The sequence below is a fragment of the Trematomus bernacchii genome, unplaced genomic scaffold (assembly GCF_902827165.1).
Source record: "Trematomus bernacchii unplaced genomic scaffold, fTreBer1.1, whole genome shotgun sequence".
Lineage (NCBI taxonomy): Eukaryota > Metazoa > Chordata > Actinopteri > Perciformes > Nototheniidae > Trematomus > Trematomus bernacchii.
The window spans coordinates 7,069,370-7,093,535 of NW_022988097.1; the positions used below are offsets into that span (position 1 = coordinate 7,069,370).

Here is a 24,166-nt window from a genome sequence, read left to right on the forward strand (position 1 = left end):
AAGTCGTTTTTTCTGATATTTTTTACATGCTATACTAAGTCGTTTTTTTTCGATATTATATACTATGTTGTTTTAAAACAATATTTTTTGACATACTAGGCTACTATGTTTTTTTTAAAACATTTGTTTTGACATTAGTATAAAGGTATAATTATACATTAATTGGCAGGTTTAAATGAATACATAATATGGTTTAAACGTATGTAGATTTTTCAGATATTTTTTCGACACATACCATTTTTTTATGACATGCTATATGCATGTTGAAATGCTATTCTATATATATATTTCTGATACTTTCATACAGAATGATTCATTATCATTCCTATAATTTCAATAGGGCCTTTCGACCCCGACTTTGTCAGTGCCCAGATTCTAATAACACAAACACGATATTAGTATACATCATACATTTATTAGTGAACAACCCTTTCAAATCAGCCACAACAATTAAAAAAAAATATGATTGCACTACTTGGTAAAGCATAACTAGCAACTTTCATTTAAAAAAAGTACAAATCTTAAAAATTTCAAACAGTATACAGATGTATATATATAATACACTAACTAGTTATGTTAAATGCTACAAACAATATGATTCCAATGGAATGAAAAATTATAACATTAATAAGAACCATTTCCTATATATAATATATATTAGTTGTCCCCCCCACCCCCCAATACAAACATGGAAAAAATGAGGTAACTGTAAATGTGCAAGTACCAAAGCAAAACATCTGCCTAACACAGAACACATGCCCCTGGCTCTGTTGGCGGGTGGGTAGTCTGGTGTTCAGGCAAAGGACCCCTAGAGGCCAGGGAGAGAAGAACAGTAAACCACTATCCCACCACAGCAAAAGTCATTGGTAAACTATAAATGGCATCTACAGAGCAATCAATCACAAATCCTAAATCAACTTTAGCTGCTTATTGGAACACATCTTTGCACCACACAAGCTGTGAGATTATTCAATAACTCTTAACAGAAAGACTACAAGACTCTATTCTCAGTCGTCATCAAGTTACCTCGTTACCTAGGCCTTAATGGGAGGTTCTCTTTTCATTTAAAAGGGTAGCTGGATATCGTCAATTAAATATTTTCTTAAAAAACAAGAGTGCTAACATTACCATGAGTTAAGGTATCTATATGTGAACAATACATTTTAGGATATTGATGCACTGAGAGCAAGAGCCTGATAGGCAGTAACAGTACTACACTGAAATAAGTATGACAACAATTTATTCTTCTTTTTTTTTTTTAAATCCCTTAAACTATATTGATTTTCACTAACATTGTTTAGGGGTATTAGTATAACATGCTTTAAGAATACATGGGATCCATGACAAACTATTGCATTCACGCAGGTGAGTTTTCATACCTAAAAGCAGAACATCTAGCACCTTTTCACTATGGCTTTTGATAAACTACAGTAGTTTCAGAGCATGTCATCTTCAGTCATTAGGGCAATAACAGTAACACAATGTATGGAAGAATTTCTGGATTCAAGACCAGTTTTTTTTTCTTCTATAAAATGAAGCGCAATAAAATCTTGTAGTCATTCAGTTCTATTACAAATGTGTGCAGTACAATGCATGGCAGTTATCAGCTGAGCGTTAAGATCCAAACCCCTAGAACCCAAAGCCAACTAGAGCTAAAAATCAGCTGGGATCCCGTTGACAAGCATGCATATTGTGCACCGTTAAATAGGTCCCCACCAGATTTTGCAATATCCTCCGCTATAACACATTTGTTATACTTTTTTTAAGTCATGCAAAACACCTCTGAAGTAGATTTGGGAGTGAATTAGGTAGGATAGTGTGCACAGCGGCACGTTAAGAAATGGGTTCACAACCGCTATGTTTAACATATGGTTTGAGTAACAAAAGTCAAACTGTTTTGAATAATACACTTGTAATGAGTTGCAGTGTACATTGCGTCTTTTCAGTTAATATTAATAACATATTTACTGATTTTTTTCTCGCATGCCTGTCTTTAAATGATGTAATATCTACTATTCTCCGACAAAACAGAATATTATAATTGATTACATTAAATTATTTGTAGTCTGAGGAAAAGGACCACACTAAATTCAGATATACCCTTTTCATGGCATCCTTTTCATTTGAAATGGACTGTTCTCCTTTATTTTTTATATACCGAGAGGCCCTGAGAGTTTTTTTTTTAACTTACAATATATGCCAGCAAATAGATATGTACACATAGGTTAATTCTCAAAGCTGTGGGTTTAACTCATTAAATGGCTTCTTTTTTTTCTCTTGAAGGTGGCACACACGTCAAAGACTCACATTCAATTTGGAAACATAAGTAAAGAAAAAGGCAAGATCCCTTTACACATAAAAGCAAAAGGTTACAACCACCTGTTAGTGCTTACTGGGGCAGTTAAGAGACAAAGAGTGAATCCAAAGCAAAAGTCCATTCGTTGCTCTTTTCCCTCCCACCCCAAACCTTTCCTGTTTTTTTAAAGTGTGAACACAAGCAGGGAACTAGAAGTCGAACAGTGTTTCTACACTACTAAACACTCCCGCTTTGTCATTTTCAACCCTGTGGGGTGCACAGTTGGCGTAACGTGGAGTGTCACCAGTGACTTCTACAAGGGTTTTCAACATTCTTCTGTCTTCAAACGTTTATCTAAAAGCATTCACACTGAAGCTATACATAGTTGCTCTTTTACAACACCATCACCATGGCCTTAGATAATGACCTGACCAAGTTATAACACATACATTACACAGACATGTTAGTGCTCCAACTCTTTCCTTCAATGTTTTTTCTCCAGAAGAAAAAAACAATAAATAAACCTTTTTTTTTTTTTTTAAACGGCATACTTTTAAAACAAGTGGAAATGACAAAGTATTTTCAGGATTAGTAATAGGTTTGTGCTTGTCAAGGTCATAAGAAGGCAGATCTGAAATCTTGAACAGTAGGCTATAGCTGTGTATTGGATTTGGCTCACAAACAATGAAATAAAAAGCCCGGTCTTCCTAAAGGGGAAGAAAGTTCATTTGATACTCGCCACTCACTGCACATATTGCTTTCTGCACAGGCCTCCAGAGCTTTATGGCATCAGCAAAGCCTTCGGACTCCCATCCTTACTCGCAGTCAGGGTGGTACCACATGCTAGTCTTCCCTCATGGCGCTTTCTGAATAAGCAAGCAGTTCTTTTAGTATGCTTCTTTGTCTTGCCTTTTTCTTAAAATTAGACAATTTTGGTGGCAATGCTTGATTAAAATATTGCTAGTCTGAATCAACAGTTCATGCAAATCCTAGCATGCTGCCCTGTATCCAGTGGTTACACAATGCATTGGCTCTGTGAACAGGACAAACATACACACGCACACTATATGTACACACGCATTCACACTTGCCAGAGGAACAATGCTGACGTGGAGGGTGGATGTAGCACTTGTGCAGTTATGCCGGATGACCTCAAAAAGACGCAGCCCATTAATCTTGACTGCTTTGTACAGATCTGTGTTCCAACGTGGACAATCTGGGCTAGAAGAGACCCCACAGTTGCGTGTCCCATCACTTGCGGTCCATAACGCCAGGCTTAACAGAATCTGCATTTCACCACAGCAAGTCACACTTTCACAAAATAATTGGCAAATCTAAAACAAATAAGGGGTATAACTGTTGAAATTATCAATACATTATTGCAGAACATACATTATTAACAAGTCACTTTGCCCAACACCTACACAAACATGCATCTATGATGGTCAGGCGTCGCCTCCAGACACAGATACCCATGTTGAAGTGTTTTCTATTATTTTTCTGCTAATTGCACAAGGTGTCCAGCCTATCATCCTCCAGGCTCCCGATTCACCTCTTCCAATGCTAGGACTCCAACTTTCCATGAACACCACAACCAAATCCACTAAATAATAATGAAACCCTGTAAACAAAAGCAGCAAATAATGCATTGTAGGGGGGAATCTTTGGAATCTGCGACGAGGGGGCAGAGAAAGAACTGGCTGGCGATCCCAGAACTCTGGCTATAGGCTGCGATAGGCAGTGGGTTTCATGAGACTCGGACGATGAAGCACAGCAGAGGTACAACAGGCTCCAGAAGAAAATCCTGGATTGCTTATTATTTAGGAAGGGACAGGAGTCGTGGGTTGGTAAGCTATATTTACTGGAGGACGCAGGGTAGGTGGCAGGTGTCCCCAGTTCTGGGACAGACTCTGGTGTGTGCAGCTTTCCAGTTCAGCACTCGGAGACAGTTCTCACTCCGCCTCCCGGTGGACGTCCGAGGCATCGGCTCGACAGATAGGACAAGTGCGATTGGTCTGGAAGGGAAGTGGAGAGCAGAAAGAGGTTCGAGCACAGCGGGCCAAAACAGTCATACAGAATGATGACAACACTTTGGAATGGACTTACCTTTAACCATTTATCCACACACTTTGCGTGGAATTCGTGGTTACAAGGTAATACCCGAAGTAGCTGCCTACACTCAAAGTCACTAAAGCACACAACACACCTGAGGAGAGATAAAGGAGTGGGTTACCAGGATATAAATATAATCAATAAGTTGATTGGTTAATTGAAAGGTGAGGAAAAGGCTTACAGCGTTTGCTCAGATAGATGATTCTCTGAGTTGAATCTGTAGGACGGAAGTTGCTCTATATCAGCTTTAGTGAGTCCGCGCGGTTTCGCTTCACCCAACCGCTCCGCCAGATTCAGTAATGCCTACAGAGAGAGAAAGACCGAAAGAGACAGAAGTTACATTTGAGACTGCCTGATTACAATTAAAGAATAACCACAAGTCGTCCAAAATACAAAGAAATGAAGGAAGGATTTGTCCTCAGATTCAACCAGAACATATTTTCCTCGAGGAGAAGACATCACCACAGTTGAGTTGGCAGGAGAACATTTAATTGCATGTCACAAAGCAATAAATATGTTAATGCAAGATATGTTTTTTACGTTTTCTTATTGATACTCTTTTGTTATGCAAGTCTTTGACTATTTTAACGTGTTGTATCTATCCAATTTGCTTTTCCACAAACCATAACACTCGCCTCATAGTTTTCCATCTCAACATCGTCCACATCCAGGTCTAGACTGATGGCTGGGCCCACTGCTGTTGGAGGCACAGGAAGCATTGACCTGAGCAGAAACAGAAAGAAACATTAACACAATCTCAGCAACCTTCCATCGTTACTCTATTCATTAATCAAAAGCCAGATTTCGCCATAATATTAACCCTAACTCCACTGCAGTGTTGATACACCAAGTGGAATAGTCATTTGTTTGGAGGAGTAACTTAGAAGAAGTAAGATATATAGTGCCATACATCATAAACAGGGTGATTTTGCTGCAGGTACTCACAGGAAGTAAGGGAGGAAGCCTGGGTAGTAAGATGGAGGGGGAGGAGGGGGGAGGGGTTGTTGCAGCCGGTATCTCTGTCCACTCACTCGCCGGGGCAGCAGGTGGGGGTATGGCTGAGGAGAAACACACAGAGACAGAGTCATGTCTTAGGAAGTCTGTGATTAAAGAGGACTTGGTAAGCATAAAAGAAAGCAAGTCTATTTTGGAAATATTACTTTTCTTAAGCGGTCAGACTTTGTAGACTTAACAGACATGATATGATAATTACTTATTTGATTGGCTACACTTAAAGTGAACTTAAGATCAAGATAAGGGGGTCCATATTTTGGATTTAACTGATGTGTTTTGTTTGTGATTATCACCAGATTTGTTTTTCTTTATTGTTTCCAAATTAATTAATTATATTCATAAGCCTCTTAAAAATAAATGTTGACCTGTCAGGAAAAGCCCAAATGGAACTGATAACACTGAGCCGTACAAGCAGTTACTGCAGTGCAATACAGTTATTCATGTTATCTGCTTGACCTGTAATAAGGCTCTATTTTAAGTTCTACTCATATTTGAACCCCATGCTAATACCCCTTTCACACCAACGGTGTTTCAGGGCCGGTTCGGTGCTGGTGCTTGAAAAGCACCGGGTTTTCCTGTTCACACCGCAGCGGAGCAGCGTCATAGCTCCGGAATCCGGTTCGTTTCGAGCACCAAAAAGTTGTCCGTCTAGAAGCAAGAACCGCATACGTCACGCTTACGTCGGAGGGGGGCGAGATTAACCTGAGCTAACACTTAAGGCGAGTACGGCAAAATACAAGTTGTAACAAGCAGTAGTGCTGAGCAAAGTGACTAGAACGCAACCACACACTTGTTAAAAAAAACACACTTTATAAAGTCAGGCAACACTAACCAGGCTTCGTGTGATTCTGTTTACTTTGACCATCCGTTCGCTGTTATTGATCATTGTGGAGAGCAGGCAGACGTTTTGTTTGTTATTATAGCAGCTATCGGATGGAATCAATACATGGGCTGCACAGGTTGTCATGTCCGACTATCACAAGTAGAATCATAATGAAAAATACGTCGGTAAAAAGTGCCTGTAGAAAACTGCTTAGCAAGTAGTCAGTTTAGCTTCGGTTGCTATGCTAACATCACCCATGTTATACCAGAGAAACTTTCATAACAGCGTTGTGATGCCAAACAGCGTCAATTCAGACTGACACCAAACAGCGTCAATTCAGACTGACACACATTCACTTAAGGGGAACTGGGGATATGTATCAGCTGCTTGTGTGACAGTCAGACAGTGAATACTTTAGAGCCGTGTGAGCTAACCCGGAGCTAACGGGAGAATACACTCCCGTTGAAGAGCAGCCGGCCAGCACTGCAGCGGTCGGTAAATGCCGCTGAAACACATTAATAAACAATGAACCACGGCACTCTGGAGAAAAGTACAAGGTTGGAGAAGTCGTTATTTAATTTAATCTGGCTTCGTATGATTAAAAGCAACGCAGTCCCCGGCCCGTTGTTGTGAGGTGAGCTCCGGCGTTGGGGAGAAACTCAGCGACGTAAACTGTGACGTCATGACGCAGCAGCGGCAGCACCAGTCGGGCTCTGAGCGGTGTGAAAAGAGCCGGCGCTAAACCGAAGAACCGGTTCTGAACCAGAAAAGCTCTAGCACGGAGCTTGAACCGGAGTTGCGTTGGTGTGAAAGGGGCAGAGGGGTTTCTGCAGGATTCAAGTTGAAGACCCTTTTCCATGTATCATAGAGTAAACTGAATGCCTGTTTCACAGTTATACTGGCAAAAAAGGATGGAAAAACCACAAAGTTAGATTGATTTATTATTGTTTCACTTTTCTTTCAGTACCAAATCATTCCTATTGATATCATTAATTACATCCATCGCTAGGCCTGTCGCGATAATCAATAAATTGACTTATCGTACGATAAATAAAAATGGACTCGATAACTTTTCTGAGCTCGATAAATTGCCGTTTACATGCGTGTTTGTTTACATAAGGATGTGACCAGAATTTTAGGAGACAACGTGTGACTTACTCGAGGGGAATTTGAAGTTAAATGGAAGTGGTTGCAAAACCTAATACCACATCTCCGGTGTGGAAATATTTTGGATTTAAGCCAAATCAACGAGGCGAACCTACGGACTTGAATGAGCCGGGCGGTGTGTCGCATTTGTTTTAAAAAGGTAGCAACAAAAGCTAGCAATACGACCAACCTTAAACTGCACCTGAAACACAACCACCCCATTCTGTTTTCCCAGCTGGGAGCAAACACGGCAGCTGGAGATGGAGAGCCCCCACCTTCCCGACAGTTTACAATCAAAGATGCATTTGCCCGACAATGCAAACATGTTGGTGTTCCTTGCTCGAAATCTTTGAAATACAGATTTGGATATGGCCTGTTGAGGCATCTGGGTCTTTGTATGGACAGTGGACTTGACTGCTATTTTAAGGAGGTTTATTTTGCTTGTGAGACAATGTGTGCTCATATTTATTTTTATATATATATAAAATATAAATATATATATATATATATAAATATATATATATATATATATATATAAAAATATATATATAAATACATATATATAAGAGAGAGAGAGCTCTGTTTTCTAGCCTGAGTCCATTTAATTGATTGTTTTGGTTTTGTGTGATTTAATTAATTTTTTATAATTTAATTTGTTTTATTTATTATATATAATTTATATATTTGAATATTATTTCACATTTCATTTGCAATGTTGGATGTTCAATAAAAAGTTCTGTTTGAAAGGATGTACTTGAATTATTATTATATATTATCATTATGTCAGTGGTCTAAAACGGTCTTACAATGGTGCCGACAATATTATCGTTTATCGCAATAATTTCCGGGAAAATGTATCGTCCAACAAAATGCTGTCTAGTCTAGCCAAAATCAATAATTTGTCATTTTAGTCAAACTTATTTCACAATAAGATTATATCTTGTCCTTATTTGATGAAAAACACAGGTTGAATGATTAAGAAAGCAGCTTTGCAGAGAGTATCTGGTCAGGTTTGTGGTGTTTTTACCAGCTGTGTTATGGCCACATTGCTTCTGATAAAACAATGCATTCGCTTTTTTTCTCCGCCTCATTGTAGCGAAAATGGGCCGAAATATCACATTGTTTCTTTTTCCCAAGCAGTGGTGGTGTTAGACGTTTTCAGTCATTTTAACGGACAGGATCGTAACATTTCCGTCATAATCCATTATTACCCTTCGAGTCTGTACACAACTCGTCACTCACTCGCGCTGACGGGGGGTATTCGGTTAACCGGTGTAATTCAAATGTACCGCCGCGCGCAGCACAGACACACAGCTGCTGCCCAGCCGCAGCACCGGAAATGGAACTGCTGGGAGAAAAACTGACTATCAGAGATGTAACGTTATCTTTGATAATATTTCGTCTCCTCATTTTTCGTCAACGAAAGTAAAGAGAGATTTTGGCATAGTTTTTATTTAGTAAACTACATTTTCGTCTCGTCACTTTTCGTCAACGATATTGCATGTTGATTTCGTTACAGTTATTGTTTACTGCCGTCGGTGCCGTCTCGTCATCGTCTCGTTTTAGTCATGGAAAAAAAAGGTCGTTGACGAACAGATTTCGTCATAGTTTTAGTCGAAATTAACACTACTGTAGACAATTCCAATTTCCCTTTTATTTCTAGAATAATATATTTATTTTTTAAAAATCATTATTGTTTTTTAAATGAGGGTAGTTGGATTAGTGCGGGTTTTTTTGCAAGGCCTTTGTACACCAAAGTTTTTGCCTCATTGCATTCAGGCATTAATGAAACAAAGTTCAGTGCTATTGAGAATTATAGAAGTGTCCCTGTGTGCTGCAGCGCCTCCAGCTGTGAGTGTGTCGATCTGAACAGGTGTGATGCAGGTAAGGCTAAAAATAAGTTCCAAGTGCACCGTCAATATCCCTGGGGACATAAAGGTCTGAAAATGTCTCACCACTCCGAAGGGAAGCTCCTGATGCAGAGGCTCTTGAGGAAGATACTGTAGGGGCAGAGAGGGAGGCAACGCTGGTGGGTGGTGTGAGGGAGGGTAGGAGAAGGTCCTTAATGGGTGCTGGTCCCCTCTTAGGTCAACTTCATTGTCTACCCTCTGTAGAGGCTAAGAGGAGAGAGAGATGGTCAGACCCGACATGGATGTATTTACATTCTACATCCTGTGTTCTCATTATGAACATGTGAGTGCTGAGGACTACTCACCATGCGTGGGTGCTGAGGCTGTAAAGGGACAAACTGGCTCAAAGGAGTAAGGTGCGGCGGCTGATGGGGGGGTACAGATGGGGTTGGGTGCAATACAAAATGTTCGCTGGAGATCAGGGGTGGATAGGTTTGATAAGACACGGGCATATGCTGCATGGTACATGCCTGTATGAGCTGAGGAGAGAGAGAAAACACAAGAGTGGAAATACATTTAAGTAAGTCAATTTCTTCTTTTTTTTATGTCAACAAGCAACACTTTGGTTATGCAGATGCTGCTTCAAAGCAAGTGTGCTTTATATATATTTGCAGGTAGTTATAATGATCGCATATTGTAAGCGTGTAGTGAACAGAAGCGATGTGACACATAAAACCACAGCACTGGCACCACACTAATAATTATTGTGAAGACTGTTTGTCCACACATAAACTAAACTAACCACAGATTTGATGTTTCGAATACAAAGGGCTGAAAATCAAGACTAAAGCACAAATCCTGCAGTGACATCAGCAGCCTATTTGTTAGTCATGAACGTGACAGATTGCATGGCTGGTATGGTGTGCTACATGAATGCCACTGACATTTGGGCTCTTCCTTTTCAAACTCACAGGAGGAGGAAGGCAGCAGAGCAGAGAGAGCTGTCCGCTGAACATTACCGAGCATGCTGGGAGCTGCTGAGTGTTGCACCCTGGAAGGGGCTGCCCGGTGTGGATGGGAAATCCATGGGTCGTCACCGTCGTAACAGTGTATGAAATTGGAACGGATCCCTGGTGCATCTTTTGAGAAAGAAAAATGGAGGGAGAGAAGGAGTGACTCCACAATCTGCCTGAACCAGAAGCCGGACTGCAAAAAAAAAACTCATTGCATAACACAGTGAAGGTCTCCTCCTCTCAAAAACAACAGACCCGGTGATTAACACACTTAATAAAGCCGTTTTACATTCAAAACATATCAGTGTTTCTCCAACGCTGACATAAATGTTTGCTTGGATTCTTTCACTGATGACTAATGATCTTATCATCCAATGCCTAATATCCGGGTCAAATATGCAGTTTATAAAACTGTTAAGCTAACATATGTTGCTATTACAGGAGACCCAATGAAATGCACTATTAACTTCATTAAAATGACAGATTCCTCTAGGTTTGTGGGAACTTGGAAACATTGTGGACAATGTAACTGAACAAATCAACAACATATATAAACATCGATGTTTATACTTTTAAATACAGAGATGTTCCATATAGAACATTTGTATGTACACCAAAGTAAGGAATATGCTTGGTCAGACAGAAACGTTGTAAGATCTTTAGCTATCAGGTTGTTTTCTCCGGTTACCTGGTCATGTAGGTCCACCATGATGGGGCTCTGCTGGGGCAGGTGGGCAGCAGGGTGAAGCATGCGTGGAGGTGTGCTGGTGTGGCTGTATTGTCTGGACTCATCTAAAGGAACCTGTTGGTGATGTTGGGAGAAAAGCAGATGATGGAAGTTTTCATCATGGACCAGAGAAGTGTGCAGTATAGGCCTGTCTCGTCTCCCCCACTGGCGTCTCACTGGTGGGCTGAAAGGAAACACAGCACCAGATTAATGATGGTTACCGATAGTTCAATACACTATCCCAACAAACCGACCTGTTCAATATCTCACAGTTGCAAAAGTCTTGGTGCACGACTGTGTTTACACAGACAATTTACATTTTAAGTGGTATAGTGATATTCTATTTTAACGATTAAAATATATTAATCAAAATGTGCCGTAGAGATGAACTATTTTAAAAAGTATTTGTAAAACAACAAGTTTATATATCAAGATCAATTAAGTTAAATATTTCTAAATGAATGGCATAAGAGTGCACCAATGTTAGTTAGTTGAAGCACATGTCACTAAATACTAATTTACACTAATACTAACACATTTTAAATATTTTTTAGGGACACAAGCATGTTGAGCTTTTGATGGTTTTGTTGGACATTGGTTCAGGTTTACGGTGCTCCATTAATCCGGCTTAGAATAGAGAGTCAGTGTGTAGTTTTGCTTGATATATATGATGTAGCAATACACTGTTTATTTACTATTCATTTACATTCAGAAGAAGGCTGCATTTAGGTTCTATGCCTGTGAGTAAGGCATACTCATAACGCTGATATCTGGTTCATCTTGAAAGGATCTTATTTTATTTTTTGAATACTCTTAAGTTATATAAAACACAATCAAAATATGTATTTTTGAAAATGTTTTTACCTTCTCCGGAGATGCACGGGGGCACTGCAGGGCTCTCCAAGGAACCTCCTGGGGTTTAAGGGGGCTGTTGGTGGCAGCCTATTTACTGCTATTTCCCATGGTCGCATTGGTGACGTCGTGCAGACGAGTCACGCTCTGGGAAAGCAAACTGTACAGTGGAGGCACTTGAATGTTGCCTCTGATTGTCTTAACCCTGCAAAAACAAATCAATTGACAAAATCAAACCCTGCTTTTTATGCCTTTTTCCATTCTTTATCTATCAACTGAGAACAAAGTGTGGTCATTAGGGGAAGTCATTAAGGGTCAAAACATTAGTAGTAGCTAGTTTTACTTTTTCCAACAAGAATTAACAGCCATCAAGTGAAATGTGTACAGTCACATTTCAAACATTATTTATACGAGAAATCACAAATAATTTCTGATCTCATTACACCACAGACCCCATTGGGATTAGATATGATGATGTAAAACTGAGGTTTACATATGCTAATAATGTAGATGGTCAAATAATGTTAAATTAAATTAGGCCATTTATATGAGGAACATTAATAAGTATATTAACAACTCCTCTACTCTGCAGATTAGGTTAAAACTCAAACAATCCAAATTCAAGTCAACTGTGATGCAAATCCTCCAAACTAGGAATTCGAGAAATATTTCTAAATTATGAGATTATTTTGTATTTATTTATGTTTTGTTAAAGGAATTGTTTATTACACAATTGTATTATAAAATGGACTACATTTAAATCTGCAGTACAACATTGTACATTTGTTTTATCTCATTCTATCATACATATATGTTGTTGAATTATTTCCACATTTGACATTATTGTCACGTGCACTATCTTAAGTATGCTGTAACATTGTGGGAGAAACCTGGAACCTTAGATTTGTGTTTTTGCCAACAACCCCGCTTTAGTGCATTTGACAATAAAGCCTTTGGATCTTGTAATTTGGTACAAATATAGATTATTTTTATAATATTTAATTCCACTTACTTTCTTGGAATCTCACATTTGCCTCCAATGATGGTTGTTTTTAAGAGTTCAAATTCGCACATTACTGCACTATAAATACAATTGAAAGGGTTCGTGCATGTGCGTTTCAGTGTTTTTAGAAATAATAAGACAAAGAGCAGTATGATATCAGCCACAGGTGTCTAATTTGACTGAAGAACTAGTGACCAAATTCATGTAATCTCTAATAATGAAAGAATGTCCCTCACATACGTACGGCAGTTCAGTTAAACACATTATATATTATATTTCAGGGTATTACAAACACTTTACATGTGTTGACTTAAACCAAATAGAAAAGCATTTAGTACAGAAGGCTCAGTGTAATTAATGCGGTATATTCAGCGACAGAATAAATGGGGGTCGCTGTAGCCTGCCTGAACAAAAACATGGAAAGCCATGTGCTCAAAAGACAAAGCAACAACAAAAGACGAGGAAGGCAAGCGGGACCGCTAGCAGCCATGCAATCAAGTTTCACTGTTTTTTATGGATATTATGCATAAGCCCGCACACAACACTGCATAACAATGACAAACATCAGCACTCTGGCAGCCGCTGGTTCTTCATTATCGGGGCTTATTCGACGTCCCCTGTTGAAGGAGAGCAGCTAACTTTAGCCAAGCTAGGCTAACGCTTTGTCCCGACATGGCAGGACACACCAGCTGCAGGTCACAAGCTATCTAGCCAGCATGCTAATACAAGTTGTATGACATCTGCTCAACTAACACTGCATATTCTTCCAATGTGACACCGGACATAAATCAGCATTGTATTGACAGGTTTAGCTATGCCAGTTGGCCAACAACACAGACCACATCTTACTTTCTTAGCTTAGTTTGCTTGCTCGGAGAGAAGAGGGGATGGCAGGTGCTTCAGCCTCCGATATGTCGTGTCCCATTAAGTTATCCTTGCACGGTAACCGATAACCATCACCGGTAGAAACCAACGTAACCTGAATATAAATCCACTGTTGTTTTGTGTCGGACGGAGCTGCGAGTAGCTTGCTAACGCCTGTCAGCTAACACTCCAACTGCTGCATAGGGTAACCGTTACTTTTCAAAAAAATGAAATATGTCCTGTGTGTCAACGGCAGCGTTAACCCGAGCAGAAAATACCGTTAACCGTTAGAGAAAAAGGTAACGTTAGCAACACAACGACAGGAAACATTCCTTGGCGCGTGTATGTTCCTTGAAATGCATTGTTACGAAACCACGCCCCCTTGTGTAACTGACCAATCAGCGCGCAGCATATACAGACAGCGGACATCCAGACAGTCTTAGCTAAATGTATCAAAACAAGCAGTTCCTGTTGTTACTTACAATTCAATTCTAGTAACTTTGTATTAGCAGGACCACAAGGACATACAGTATTGCAAAAGCTTTGTACACGACATTCGACCTCTATACATAAATATACACTTAGAATGTACTGTTAATAAACATTTTGAGAAAAAGCAAGAATAACATGAATTACAAAATTTATTTAAAAAATAAATAATTATAAATAGAAAAAGTTAAGGTGAGTTATTGATTATTGTGCAGAATAAACGCTCCCTGAGAGGTTGCAGGGTTAACAAACACTTTTGCAAAACTGTTTAATCTTAATATCCCTAATCCTAACAGTAAACCCAATGCCAGGCCGAAAACATATTGGGACCTTCCATATTTTCTTCTATTCTTAGCTTTAAGAAATGTTTATTTGTTGGGTGCTTGTGCTTTATTTCCATGCATCAATGCATCTTTATAGAATACATTATTAATATTGCAGTTCCACCCCAACACATATACATCAAAGTACTGCTTGCATTTGAATGCATTAGTTGCTAATAATCATCCTGTAATAATGCATAATGAGTAGGAATTATGATACTTCAATTCAATCTTGTACATAAGAATCTTACTGTATGTACATTTGCTTAATTTATTTTAAATGCAGAACTTAATTTTGTTTTGTTATTGTCTATACCATAATTAAATACGTATTCCTCCACTGACAATCACTATGATTACACAATATCCGGAAAGGATTCAATGGTTAAAGTTATTTTTTAAATAAGAAGCATGGAAATATTTAACCAGTTGAGCATCACTGACAGTAAAAGTTTCAGACTAAAGCATATCTCTTGTGCCAACCTTCAAAACAGTCCGTTTAAGCTAACATGGCATTATAATGCTTTAGCTAACACGATTAGAGTTTCTTTTGTAAAAATAAAAAACCGGCCTACAGTCTGTTGTGATTCTCACTGGAGGCCACAGTGTCCTACTGTAAACCAGCCGGTTATATAATGTTGCACTTGCATGTTTAAGTGAGAACCCTCCGTCAGCTATTGAACGACATTTTTCAGCTAGGATTTTTTAGGGCAGCGAATGGAGCTGCAAAGACTAAATGTGATGCTGCACATGAGAATTATCAAGCTTTATAAGGCCTTATAAGCTAACCTATCAGGCCTACTTTGTCCAGTAAGAGTTAATTAAAATGTCCTCGTCTGTTTTGAGTGCTCTAGCGCATTAGTCTTTTGAATGCATACAGCAGAGTGCACCAAAAGAAGAGCTGTGTACGGAGAGCAGCAGTGGTGTGCAACATAGGCTAAATGTAAACATTACAACATAGCACTCGGTCGTAGCAAAACAAGGAGGGGCTGGAGGTTGAGCAGGATGACAGCCATAATAACCCGTCTAACCATCTCCCGTAAACACGCACCGTAAATCTCCAAAATTCAACCCAGACAAAGCGATAACAAGAGGAGACTTGTAGTTACCTGATTGTTAATATGCAAACATCTGATCATTGACATTTCCCTCGTAATGTTCACATCTCGTTAGGCTAAGTGCGGCATCCTACGGTCAGCTGTTCCCGTGTGGAACATTCCGTGGATTTCACCACTGCTGTCAAAAAGGTGCTAAACACTAGACTGTCGTATTATCCCCGCGGTCTGTCTGTATGTTGTGCGGGTTTATGGGTTTGCAACCCCCGTGATTAATTCCGTAATCGCCATTTTGGGGTTTTGGAAACGGTAATCCGGCCCAACGGTGGCTTTGAGTTTCTGCAGTTCCCTGTTACACCCCCATTTTTGCGTATTTGCAGAGCAGAGAGCACACGCCATGCTGCCATTTTTACCGTAATGGACAGAAATATGTGTCAGTCTGACTCGAAAGTTCAGGGTCACCTGTTAAGAGGATTTATTTGTATTTCGGGAGTGTAAAGGAGAGAAAAAAGTACCCATAAATACTAAGGTTAAAGTAACCCACTCATTGCAGAATGGCCCCTTCCCTTTATAAAAATGTAGGCTACTTCTATAATAGTCAAATATATCCAACCTTTATTATTGGCTTATTGTTATATTTTACGGACTATCTCTGGACATTGCCTATTTCTTTTTATACCTCATAAACTCTTGTAAAATATAAACAGTTTTCCTACTGTATTGTAAAGTTTACCTCATCATGCATCAACTGTTTATCATCTGTTTTCTAATCTGCAACGCAACTAAGAGTAGAGGTCAGATAAATATAATGGGGTCAAAATAACTCATTATTTCCCCCAGGGTTTTAGTGCAGGAATAAAGGAGCAGCAGAGGTCGGAGAAGTACTCAGACATTGATCGCGTTCACACCAGAGTACTTTTCACCGTACTTTTCGCGTTTAGTTCCGTTAGTACCCCTTATGTCGCGTTCACACCAAAAATCGTACTTAATCTCGGGAACTTTTACCCCCATTTTTAGAGCCCGCTGAGAGATCGTACTTTCCTGTGGGTGAAAAGTGCCCCAGTGCTGATTGGCTGGGCGAATTGCAAACCACGCCCCGTACAACTGTGAAAATGTTTTGTAGAGCCGCCATTGTTTTTCCTCGCTACAAAAACCCAGCGCACCGAGTAGTTTGTTTTTTAACGCAGTTATGGCAAACATCAGGAAATCATCGGAGCGATAAAGTGATGAGGAGGTATCAGCGCTTCTGGACATCTACGCCGAGGACGCGACCCAGGGAATGCTGCTGAAGCCAGTACCCAACTCGAAGATGTTCGATCGTTGTTCGAAGAAGTTGCTTGAGATGGGAATCTTGCACAGCTCCATGGCATGCCGGCTAAAAATAAAGAAACTCCGGCAGGACTACAACAAAATTAAAGACTGGAATAATAAAAGTGGTAACGACCGGAAGACCAGTAAATGGTACGACCGCTTGGATGCTTTGCTAAGCCACAGACCTTCATTCTCCGGTACAGCATCGAGCCTTGATTCGGGCAGTATGGTATTGGAGGCTGCTCCAACGGCGGATTTAGAGGGCGACCACGACGAAGGTAAAAGCAACTACATGCACTGGGGTTTTAATCTGCACAATAATGGTCTCAGATGTACTTTTATTTGCTCAGTAGATCAAGCTAGCCATGCTAGGCTGAACTAGCTAACACTGGCCCCGAGCTGGCTAATAACATCTAGCTAGCTAGATATTCTCGGCCGCTATGAAAACGTTTTGACTTGTGAATAACTGTGCAGTGTTTCTGTAATTTGCCTCACTAACTCATGGCACTAATCGTGTGTTTCAGGCGAGGAAAATCATCAACTCTCGGGATTGGAAACAAGCGAGCTTTGCCTTGAAGATCAGAGCGCTTGCTCGTCTCCCTTACCAGCAACCAAACGCAAAGGTACACACACTGTAACTTTGTCTTGAAAGAACGTTACGCATGGAACTGATGTTCACAATCATGTTTATTTCCTTCTTGGTACAATTATGAAACAGCGTGAAAACGTATTCGCCTAGACCGGCATTTACACATTTTCGCGCCTTTTTACTCTCTCACAAACATTGTAAACATCCGGGCTAGAGGTCACATGACTTCCGGTAAGAAATCGCTTCCACTTGGAGCATATATCGCCACCTACTGTTGATTTATTAAATGTTTTTATTAAATCCTTGTCCTCAGACCGAGTAGTATGAAGCTGCAGCCTCGGAGGAGGGTGCACTCTCAGGACCGCATGCACTCTCAGGACCGCATGCACTCTCAGGACCCTAGTTGTTTTGCAACATCGCCACCTAGTGAGCAGGAGACATGAATATGAACGACAACGCAGAGAGTGTGAGTAGTGTGAAGTGCTTTTAAAGTTTTATTTGTTTAACATTAATAACAATTCCGGTGTCTTGAAATGAAGTGTGATTAGCTAACATTAACTATGATAGTCTTAAGGCAATACAAACAAACATCTGTTAGCTTATGATAGCTTCTAACAGTATTAAAGGCACTAAAAACAATTATTTGTTAGCTATAGCTTTCGGCAAAAGCTAATGCTAATAGCATTAGCTTCATTAGCATATTTGATTATTTGTTTAATGAAACTGTAGCGTGATTTTGGCAAGCCCAACTAGGTGTCCTACATTAATTGTTGATTTAATCACTAATTACAGTAACACGTGCTAAATGTCATCTGTTAGCCTATGATGACTCGCTGCAAAACCAACTGTTAGCCTTTTGTTTATTTGTTTAATGAAACCGTATGTTATGGTTATGTTATTTAGCAGAGGCTTTTATCCAAAGTGACTCACAAAAAACATAAAAGAACCATAATTAACATTAGATTATCAATACAAATAGTTACATAGTCAGTTACATTACGTATTACATTTTTAACAGGGTAATTAGTCATCTGTAACCTACATTTAAAAAAAGTAAACTTCCCAACCCTGATCATTAATTATAGTCAGCTAATTAATTAAACTTCAAAGGATGACAAAAGCATGTCAATATGATCTGTCTGTCCGCTACATTAAATCAGCAGTAGCCTAATATAAGTTCTGTATTCAGTGTAAATGCTTCTTTAATAGTCATTGTATTCCTATTTGAATTCATTGTAAATAATCTTAACTGTGCTGACTGCCTGTTTACTGTTTATCAGACAGTCGCATCATTTTGACATGTTTTGTAATATTGCATGAGGTGTTTTAGTCAGTTATTATGTCGGCCTATTCTGTAGGTTAGAATCTGTCGTGTCAGAATCTAACAATTAGGCCTAATTTATGTCTGTCTGTGAAAGTATTTCAAAATGTTCAGTTTGACCAATTAGGCTCTCTCTTTTTCAAGATGCATATTTCAATCCAAGAGGGGAGATCCTTGCCCGATTTACAACGATGCACTACATGTTGCAAAGTCTATAAAGTGTCTTTACTTCTGCCTTCTCCTATCCTAGTATTATGAAGTTGATTGACTAAGAGTACGGTCAGCTAAATTAAGGAAGGTTTTGTTGTTTTTCTGTCTGAATTGTAATTTTCTTATGACATTCTACTTCAGGTGTCGTCAACTGGAATGTCTTCTCAGAGGGACACAAAAGGGAATTTCGGAAGGAATACCAAATTTCCAGGTGCTTTTACTGCGACAACCTTTATAAGGACGTTGGCACAGGCTACCGGGGAAGTGGACGGCGAGGAGTGTTGCAGGGTTTTTACTCAGAAGAGGGCTTCCCGGGGTACTGCAGCTGGAGCTGTTGTCTGGTGGTTGAGGGAACAGCAGACCCCGCCTCACCCCAGTGAAGAATCCACAGTGCCCAATAAATAAAAATGTATTCTGCACTGAAATTCCTCTCGTCAAATTGCATGTTTATCTTTTGCAGCCTGGTGCATAAACACACTAACAGTTGTTTTTGAGTAATCTAGCACCTCTTCAAAGACACATTTGATTTGATTTATTTCGAACGTGTAATACAATAAAAAATATATATATATAATAATGAAATGAAACAAGAGAATTATGATACTGTAGGGTAAGGGTATGATAAGCAGTATCAAATTGATTCAAAGGAGTTTACACTTATTTAACCCCACCCCTTCTCCCAAAAACTAAATTAACAGTTTTCTTTTAACAAAATATACATCTAAATGTATGTCTACATACAATATACATTTACAATTATAAATAGATTATATCATTATTACTACAATATACATATATTTATGTTGTATGTCAAATTTGATAAAGACATATAAAAGACTATCTTTTTACATCTGACATACAAAATACATTTGTTATTAAAAATCAAAAACATATTAACAACTTGTTGTTAATAATAATAATGTAATTTCAGTAAGAAAAACATATTTTCATGCATTTTTAGATGGTTAATAACAAGCATTACTATGTCTAAAGAGACTCGCAGTGTATGAGACTCAATACTCGCTGGTTGTACTTTTGCGGTCATCCAATCCGCTAGGTGGCGATGTTGCAAAACAACTAGGGTCCTGAGAGTGCATGCGATCCTGAGAGTGCATGCGGTCCTGAGAGTGCACCCTCCTCCGAGGCTGCAGCTTCATACTATTGCTCAGACCAGTGCTTTCGAAGAATTTGAAGATCAGCTTGTTTGCTTCATTTCTTGATTTACTTTCATATATTGACTTGAAATCCATGTCCTTGATGTTGAGTTGTTCCAGTGCAGTTTTCAGAATGAGTCTTTGTCTGTTATAATCCGGGCAGCTAAAAAATACATGATGTATTGTCTCTGGTTGTTGATCTTGTATCTTGCTTATTTTCCCCTCTTAGGAAAGCGGACACAGGATGCACTTTTCTTTGAGACCGTCCAGGCGTTGGAGGACCGGCGTGCCGTGGTGAATGAGTCGCTGCGTGGAGATCAGATGGTGCAGTTCACCAAGGCCCAGGAAACGGAGGACAAGATGCTCACCTCGATGGAGCGCCAGGCAGAAGTGTTCAAGCAGCAGATGGAGCGCCAGCAGCACCAGGATGAAGTGTGGGCGCTGTGCCATGAGGAAGCGTCGGCGCAGCGGCAGGATGAGCGACAAACTGCATTTAATAACAGTTTATTTGGTATAGTTTTTGTAAATAATGACACACGACACACAACTTTGCACTAAGGTGTGTATGCTGCTGAGAATATCCCTACACCTGGGACAGTTTATTTTATATTGTTATTACTGTTATGACTTTATTTTATATATAATGTTTACTGACATGTACAACTGACACTTTATTTACATTGTTCTATTTAATGTTATGTCTTGAGAGTGCAATAAAGAAAACCGACATGGCGATTAAGCTTATTTCTCCTGACACTTTATCTTTTGTGTAGCATCCTATACATCACATGTAAGTGATTATTCTGATACCATCATGTTTCATCGGTTATAAACTGGCAAAGCTTTATTTGTCATTTATCATCAATGTTGCAACCTTGTGGGGGAATGGCAGCGGCACATACACAAATATGATAATTTATATCATTTTAAATATTATTTGACCTAAACTTTTAATTCCCCCCCATTTCACACAACACAACATGGAGTCCACTATGGGCCACAACTAACATGTATGTTTCCATAGTGTTTATGGCAGACGGATGCAGTGGGTCTCAGGAAGATATATATATATATATATATCATTAAGGTGGGTTTGCTGCTGAGACTCCCTACACCTGGGACAGTTTATTTTATATTGTTATTACTGTTATTATATAGTACAACTGACATTTTATTTTATATTGACAATGTTTACTGACATGTACAACTGACACTTTAGTTACATTTAAAATATTTCTATTTAATGTTATGTCTTGAGAGTGCAATAAAGAAAACCGACATGAGTAGTGTTACCAATCCCGCTTCAATCTCATTAGTATGCATAAAAAAGTGACAGGTCACACCTTCTAAGTCCCGCCCCTAATTATGCTAATGAGCCCCTTTGATATGCTAATGAGCCCCTTTGATATGCTAATGAGCCCCTTTGTTCGAGGTGTTATCGCGTATAGGTGTTACATCCCCCCGGTAGCCCCCACCCCCCTCAGCCCGCCCCCCCTCCCCCTCACATACAGGTGTTACATCCTCACCGGTAGCCCCCACCCTTCTCAGCCCCCACCCTTCTCAGCCCCCACCCAGCCCAGCCCCCACCCTCTCAACCCACCCCCTCCTTACAGCAGGTGTTACATCCGCCCTGTCGCCCCCACCCCCTCCCTCCATATTCCCGCCAGAAGATAGTGAGGGGGTGGAGTCAGGCATAAAAAAAAAAAAAATCTATGTAAAACTAGATAAAAGCCAGTCATTTCCACTCAACAAGTCACCTAAACTTTCAGAAAAGAAAATGGCTAAGAGACGCATCGATATGGGTTTAATCAGCGAGACGCCGGTAACAACTTACCACCATCCGTCGGGAGCGCCGGTCAAGAAACGGATGCAGTATCTATGCCGGGTTCAAACCCCTCCCGCAGAGGCTCTTCATGAAAAATGGAGTATGGAAAATGGAGATGTTTGGGGTTTTGTGTTCAACTATATGGCGAATGAACTGCACTTCTACAATCTGAAGAATGGCGAAACCTATGGACCCAGCAGTGTTAAAGCGACGTTGACCTCAACAGATTGGGCTGTGTTAACTCTGGTGTCTTCCAGAGATCTCCGTGCAACCGTTGTATCAGAAAAAACAGTGCATCAAGAAACCATCGTGGATCCATTGTGGAATCATTCATCCCTTGTACGTGCAATGTCTATGAAACCTGCATCAAAAAGCAAAGAAACGCAAACTGTGGTTGAGATCAAAGAAGAGTTTTCATCGCAACCCCTCCATGTGGAAGAAGAGGGAGAAAATATTCACCCGCCGCCGCCAGTGAAAAGAATTCTGACAAGCACCGTCTGGGAAACTAAAAGCGGCCCGTCGGGTAGATGGTATTACCGCTCAAGCCGTTTGGTGACACGGGGGAAGGACCCCTCTGATGATTTTGTTTTGGAGTATTTCAACTCTACATGTGGGGTTTTTCAAACATCTTTGCGTGTGCCTCTGGCTGCTTGGCTGAAAATGATCGATGAAAAATCTACAAAGCTTAAAGAACTTTTTAAACAGAGTCAAACAGCGATAGACATTATAATGGTGAAAAAAACTCTCATTTTTGCAGATGACTCCTCCTCCTCCTCCTCCTCCTCCTCCTCAACATAATAAGTCCCACCCCTCACCAGATCATTTAAAGCTAAGGACCCCCTAAGACAACCATTGAAGACTAACCATGGATCTGAGAAAAACCAAGTCTCTCCCCGCGAGCTGCCGTCTGGAACAAGCCCTGGATCTGAGAAAAAACAAGTCTCCCCCCGCAAGTTACAGCCTGGAACAACCCCTGGATCTGAGAAAAAACAAGTCTCTCCCCGCGAATTGCAGCCTGGAACAAGCTCCTGACAGACCGCCATCATCTCCAACAATCTGGACCCCCGAGCTCAACAGTGATGACGATGGCGTTGATGTTACTGGCTGGGGGCTTGTGTATCAACCTCCATCTACTCCACCAAAACCCCCGAGGAAATCAACAGCTTCTTCAGACTCCTCGGTAGAAGACGACGATGGATCGACATGCTATGCTTATAACTATGGTTATACTTCAGAGTATGATGCTATAGACGGGGCAAGGACAGCTTCATTCCTGAATACGGTAAAAGCTGTGGTGGTTCATCTGCTGGATAAGGTCGTACACATGTACAGAAAGGAACAATGTTATGGCTGTCAAGTCGATCATCCCAGTCAAGTGCAACATGAGTGTTTGTTTGAGATGCCAGAATATTTTCTGGAGCGAAACTATGATGAAGTGGTAAAGAGACTGTGGACCGACCGTTTCATTCCAGCCATTAGGGGTTCTCTACATTCGAGCAAGCTTCATATGTCGGAGAGAAGGATCTTTGGAGCTGCCGAGGCGATTCTTCACAATCTCAGAAGCACAAGACGCTTTGAGGTTAAAATCAACAAGCTTTACGAAAAGCTTGTTGAAAACGACGAGTCACAGCTGAAGAATATAGCAGACGCATGGGACTTTTGGCAGCGAAAGGAAGAGTTGGAAACTTATTTGTAAAAAAGTAACACCATGTTTTTTTATTTTACTTTTTTTATTTTTATTTTACTTGATCTAGTGTGTCCTTCTTTGTAATCATGTTTTTTTTTTTTTTGATTTAAATTGTTTTTGATTTTCTGTCTGGAGAAAAATGTTTTTTAAAATCTGTTGTTGATATATGCATCAAATCAATAAAAATGTGTTGTAACAAAACTGTTGTATTCATTACCTCATTGGGACGGTAACAGGGAACATGTCTGAGAAACGTGTCATGCAAAGAGTGTATTACACTCCCTCTAATCCAGGGAGTTTAGGGGGCGTTGATAAACTCCATAGGGCTGTACAGAATGAGACGGGTAAACAAATAAATGTAAAGAAAGTCAGAGATTTTTTATCTGAACAAGATGCTTATACTTTACACAAGCCGGCAAGGGTACATTTTGTAAGAAACAGAGTTTTCGTACTCAGACCGCTACAACAATTTCAAGCTGACCTTTGCGATATGCAGTCGTTA

At 39.9% G+C, this 24,166-nt stretch overlaps 1 protein-coding gene across 7 annotated transcripts; it reads right to left on the bottom strand.

Annotated features, from left to right (window-relative positions):
* Positions 1–395: 395 nt before the first annotated feature.
* rnf44 (ring finger protein 44) lies at positions 396–15,932 on the bottom strand. Of its 7 annotated transcripts, XR_004555138.1 has the most exons (12): positions 13,686–14,332; positions 11,846–12,038; positions 10,943–11,165; positions 10,186–10,380; positions 9,607–9,780; positions 9,347–9,508; positions 5,354–5,466; positions 5,032–5,131; positions 4,590–4,711; positions 4,403–4,502; positions 3,043–4,311; positions 402–808 (listed from the first exon to the last, which is right to left on the bottom strand). XR_004555138.1 is itself a non-coding variant. In XM_034121098.1 (11 exons), exons 2-11 carry the CDS (start codon positions 11,950–11,952, stop codon positions 4,249–4,251), a joined length of 1,359 nt encoding a protein of 452 aa, XP_033976989.1. In that variant the 5' UTR covers positions 11,953–12,038; positions 15,622–15,932; the 3' UTR covers positions 396–4,248. The 7 variants fall into 7 exon arrangements, 6 of the variants coding, with proteins under 6 accessions (XP_033976989.1, XP_033976988.1, XP_033976994.1 ...); XM_034121098.1 differs by lacking the exon at positions 13,686–14,332 and adding an exon at positions 15,622–15,932 and having other exon boundaries at positions 396–4,311; XM_034121097.1 differs by having other exon boundaries at positions 396–4,311.
* Between the last annotated feature and the right edge of the window lie 8,234 nt (positions 15,933–24,166).

What these genes read in the sequence shown, in the direction of transcription:
- rnf44 (XM_034121098.1), bottom strand. Translation starts at nt 11,952, where the DNA reads ATGCGACCATGGGAAATAGCAGTAAATAGGCTGCCACCAACAGCCCCC. An exon ending in AGGAGCTTCCCTTCGGAGTG is followed by an intron (nt 5,467 to 9,346) that starts GTGAGACATTTT and finishes GTTTCTCCTCAG; the next exon opens with CCATACCCCCACCTGCTGCC. An exon ending in GGCTTCCTCCCTTACTTCCT is followed by an intron (nt 5,132 to 5,353) that starts GTGAGTACCTGC and finishes GTTTCTGCTCAG; the next exon opens with GTCAATGCTTCCTGTGCCTC.